This window comes from Alosa alosa, chromosome 16 (genome assembly GCF_017589495.1).
Source record: "Alosa alosa isolate M-15738 ecotype Scorff River chromosome 16, AALO_Geno_1.1, whole genome shotgun sequence".
NCBI lineage: Eukaryota > Metazoa > Chordata > Actinopteri > Clupeiformes > Clupeidae > Alosa > Alosa alosa.
In genome coordinates, this window is record NC_063204.1 from 1,930,436 (window position 1) to 1,935,435 (window position 5,000).

At 50.3% G+C, this 5,000-nt stretch overlaps 1 protein-coding gene across 1 annotated transcript in view; it reads right to left on the minus strand.

Annotated features, from left to right (window-relative positions):
• The window catches only part of cnksr2a (connector enhancer of kinase suppressor of Ras 2a), a 125,038-nt gene that overhangs the window by 29,529 nt on the left and 90,509 nt on the right, over nt 1-5,000 (minus strand). The window contains 3 exon segments of the mRNA XM_048266944.1: nt 62-135; nt 1,525-1,700; nt 2,663-2,711. Of these exon segments, the coding sequence (XP_048122901.1) occupies nt 62-135; nt 1,525-1,700; nt 2,663-2,711 (299 nt within the window).

Below are 5,000 nucleotides of genomic sequence, written 5' to 3' on the forward strand. Positions count from 1 at the left end.
CACACACACACACTGACTGACACACTATCATGCACAAGATGCTACATTATTCTCCACTCACTATTTCTTAAGGCACTCGCTGGCACGGTCGATCTTGAACTCGGGCAGGCTGACAAATCCCTCGCCTTCTCGGCCCTATTGGGAGCAGAAGAAAAGGCCGAGTGGGTGTGGAGAGGAGCGTGAGCGTGTGTGTGGGGGCAGGTGGGTGGTGTGAAGAGGAGCGGGTAAACAAATCAAAACAGAGAAAACACAAGAGAGACTGGGAGAGATAGAACAGAGTGACAGTAAACAAAGACAGCAAAACAACAAATAAACAACACATCTCAGCGGTGATCGTAAACAACAAACAGAGAGGCTCCTCCATCTCCTCACACTGGCTATCCGACAGGAGGTTTGTGTGTCATCAGTTCTGGTGGAGAGATTGTCTCTCTCTCTCTCTCTCTCTTTCTCTCTTTCTCTCACTCTTTCTCTCCCCCCCTCTCTCTTTCTCTCTTTTCTCTCACTCTTTCTCTCCCCTCCCTCTCTCTCTCTCCCTCCCTCTCTCTCTCTCTCTCTCTCTCTCCCTCCCTCTCTCTCTTTCTCTCTCTCCCTCTCTCTCCGCTGGGCTGGGCTGGGAAGAAAGTGGAGGGAGACCCAGGGCTCAGGCTGCGCCAATGAGAACTTCACAACTGTGTGTGTGTGTGTGTGTGTGTGTTTGTGTGTGTGTCTGCGCCAATGAGAACTCAATCAGCAGATCCATGCTTTCACAGCTTTTGCTTCTGGCCCCATAACAAGTCCCAAGTAGCACAGCTGTTTAGCTGTGTGTGTGTGTGTGTGTGTGTGTGTGTGTGTGTGTGTGTGTGTGTGTGCATACAAGTGTGCATCTTTGTGTTTGTGTTAGTGTGAGAAGCAATGCCTGGAAGTTTCATAATTAAACATTTTCGCACAGCAGGTGAGTTTGCAGTTTCTTTGAAGCTTGTTAAGTAAGTGTGTACAATTTTACCTGTGAGGGGAAGCCTGTAAGTGTGTGTGTGTGTGTGTGTGTGTGTGTGTGTGTGTGTGTCTATGTCTTCTAAAGAAAAAATGATAAAGAGAGTGTGTGCATGAACAAAACAAAGATGTTGAAATGAAGATTGGGGTCTCTCTGTCCCCCTCTCTCTCCACCTCAAGCTGGTGTGTGGTGAGCGTTCTGGCGCATAATGGCTGTCGTGCTTCACCCAGGTGGGTGCTACAGTAAGTGTGTGTGTGTGTGTGTGTGTGTGTGTGCTACACATTGCTGGTGGTGTGTTGTGTGTGTGTGTGTGTGTGTGTGTGTGTGTGTGTGTGTGTGTGTGTGTGTGTGTGTGTGTGTGTGTGTGTGCTACACATTGCTGGTGGTGTGTGTGTGTGTGTGTGTGTGCTACACATTGCTGGTGGTCAGTTCTCCTATCACCCAAAAGCGCTTTGGGTTGCAATGCAGTGTGTTGTTATTGTTGTTGTTATTGTTGTTGTTGTGGTTGTTGTTGTTGTTGTTGTTGTTGTTGTTGTTGTTGTTTGTTCTCTCACCTCCTCGTTCATGTACCAGTAGAGGCAGGTGTCCTTCAGCACAAACCAGTATTTCTTCCACTTCTGGGAGAAGTAGCTCTTGGCGTCCTTCTTCTTCCACAGCCAGCCCTCGCAGTCACCGCGGCCCAGGTCCTTACACGAGATCCGCCGCTTGCTGATGCTCGACAGGGGACCGGCTGGACAAAGAGAGTGTGTGTGTGTGTGGGGGGGATAAAAAGACAAATAAAATGAGAGAAGGGAGAGCAGTGTGATGCTGGTCATCAGCCCAGTGTGTGTGTGTGTGTGTGTGTGTGTGTGTGTGTGTGTGTGTGTGGAGAGAAGGGAGAGCAGTGTGATGCTGGTCATCAGCCCAGTGTGTGTGTGTGTGTGTGTGTGTGTGTGTGTGTGTGTGTGTGGAGAGAAGGGAGAGCAGTGTGATGCTGGTCATCAGCCCAGTGTGTGTGTGTGTGTATGATGCTGGTCATCAGCCCTAACCCCCTCTCTAACTTGCATAATTTCTCATTATGAGCGTGTCTACGTGGATACCTAGAGGCAGAGCAGAGACATGGGAGTAATCGACGCAGTGGATGACAGACAGCTGACACGTCCAATTCTACTGTAAATGTCCCATGATTGACAGCTCGGGGTAACAGCACACGCAGTTCTGATGGACTGATAAGAAGGGTCAGAGAGTGTGTGTGCGTGCAGGGCTACAGACATGGCCATATGCTACTGATATTCCGCCGCCAAACTCAGAGCGTGACGGCCACCGCATGTGACACGGGCAGGGGGAACTAGGACAAGTGTGTGTCAGTGTGTGTGTGTGTACATGTGTGTGTGTATGTGTATATCTGAGTGTGTGTGTGTGTGTGTGTGTGTGTGTGTGTGTGTGTGTGTGTGTGTGTGTGTGTGTGTGTGTCTGTGTGTGTGTCTGTGTGTGAGAGAGTGAGGGTGTGTGTGTGTGTATATCTGTGTGTGTGTGTGTGTGTGTGTGTATATCTGTGTGTGTGTGTGTGTGTGTGTTTGTGTGTGTGTGTGTGTGTGTGTGTGTGTGTGTGTGTATGTGTTTGTGTATATCTGTGTGTGTGTGTGTGCGTGTGTGTGTGTGTGTGTGTGTGTATCTGTGTGTGTGCATGCATGCGTGTCCTCATGTGCTCACCCTTGCTTTTCTTCTTGGCTTTCGACAGCAGGGACGACGCCTGGAAGGTCTGCAGACAGAAGAGAAGAGAAGCAGTGTTAGCACTGAGGTTAGCGTTAGCGTGTTAGCTGCAGGGAGACGGTGCAGACGACAGAACCATGACAATCCTTTTTCAGCTGAGCATTAAGCCAGAGAGGACTGATGAAAAACGAAAACAAAATTGCACTTATTAAAGGATGACACACTCCAAGAAAGGGAGGACTACAGTCTTTTTGCTTCAAAGTAGCTTTAGCTTTGTATTATAGCAGTAAAATGAGGACGTCGGCCTTTCATATTGTGATCAAAGTGGGCTCTGAAAGAGAGATTTTGAAAGAGAGGAGAGGGTACCCGCTGATTTCCAATGAGCTCAAAAGACAATAATATTTCCCACAGCAATCCCACTAGTCATAGCATGAGTCTAGGAGGATGTCAGTAACAATACCCAGCTAGGGTGGACAAATATGGGAAAAAATAGTTACAAAAATAACAACTGCAATGTTTGTCATGTTGTGACTATTGCATGTTTATGAAGGTCACCTGGAAGTGCAATGTTAAGGGTTTGGTACCAGGAAGCACATACGGGTTAAGAAATATTTATACACATGGAAATGCATGGAAATCTGAGCACTGAGTACTGAACGTATGAAATTATGGACTATGGAAAATGTCAGGATTCACTGGTCAAAAAATGCATGAACGCGCTAGAGGTCAAGGCTTTGCCAGCAGTTCATAAAATAGCTCCATTTAGCTGTTATTTCATAACAGCATCTCCATTTAGCTTTTTATTAGAAGTATAAAGCTGACAAGCATGACAAACTCTGGGCTGAGAAGCTGGGCAGTCACCACACTCATATAAAACAGGCCGTCTGAAGCCCATGTTCATATTTGTCTGCAGCCGTGGCTAAATATGCTAAAGAGGACATCTGTAGCCGTGGCTAACTCTCTATGCTAAAGAGGACATCTGCAGCCGTGGCGAACTCAGTCGTGGCTAACTCTCTATGCTAAAGAGGACAGAAGCTGTGTGTGTGTGGATGGCACATGATGGAAGTGTTTTCATTAATCTCATCTCTGGCTGGCAGTGTGCTGATGTGGATCTTCATCAGTGCTTAGCACATTTATACCAACAGGTACACATATGTACACATGCATATAGACACACACACACACACACACCCCACAAGACAGGGGAGAGAGAGAGAGAGAGAGAGAGAGAGAGAGAGAGAGAGGTTTTAATGAGCTGAGTGTGAGAGTTAACAGTATCAGTTGACCTCATTGATCCCCATCGCTCTGCCATACTGACTCCAACCTGAACAGGACCCACTCTGCTCTGCTGCTGCTCTGCTGCTGCTCTGCTCTGCTCTGCTCTGCTGCTGCTCCTCCCCCGCAACCAGCTGCCGCCCTGGCTGCTGCTCTGCTCTCCCCTGCTCTGCTGCTGCTCTGCTGCTGCTCTCCCCTGCTCTGCTGCTGCTCTGCTGCTGCTGCTGCTCTGCTGCTGCTCTGCTGCTGCTCTCCCCCTGCTCTGCTGCTGCTCTGCTCTCCCCTGCTCTGCTGCTGCTCTGCTGCTGCTCTGCTCTCCCCTGCTCTGCTGCTGCTCTGCTGTTGCTGGGCGTTCCTGCTGCTGCCCTTGCTGCTGCCTCCCTGCCCTGCTCCTGCTGCTGCTCTGCTCTCCCCTGCTGCTGCTGCTCTGCTGCTGCTCTGCTCTCCCCTGCTCTGCTGCTGCTCTCCCCTGCTCTGCTGCTGCTCTCCCCTGCTCTCTGCTGCTGCTCTGCTGCTCTGCTGCTGCTCTGCTCTCCCCTGCTCTGCTGCTGCTCTGCTGCTGCTCTGCTGCTGCTCTGCTCTGCTGCTGCTCTGCTGCTGCTCTGCTCTGCTCTGCTGCTGCTCTGCTCTGCTCTGCTCCTGCTGCTGCTCTGCTGCTGCTCTGCTGCTCTGCTGCTCTGCTCTGCTGCTCTGCTGCTCTGCTCTGCTGCTCTGCTGCTCTGCTCTGCTGCTCTGCTCTGCTGCTCTGCTCTCCCCTGCTCTGCTCTCCCCTGCTCTGCTCTGCTTTGAGTGATGAGGAGCCGACTGCTCTACCCAGCACAACAGACACAAGAGATCTACTCCACCCAGCACAACAGACACAAGAGATCTGCTCCACCCAGCACAACAGACACAAGAGATCTGCTCCACCCAGCACAACAGACACAAGAGATATGCTCCACCCAGCACAACAGACACAAGAGATATGCTCCACCCAGCACAACAGACACAAGAGATCTGCTCCACCCAGCACAACAGACACAAGAGATCTGCTCCACCCAGCACAACAGACACAAGAGAGATC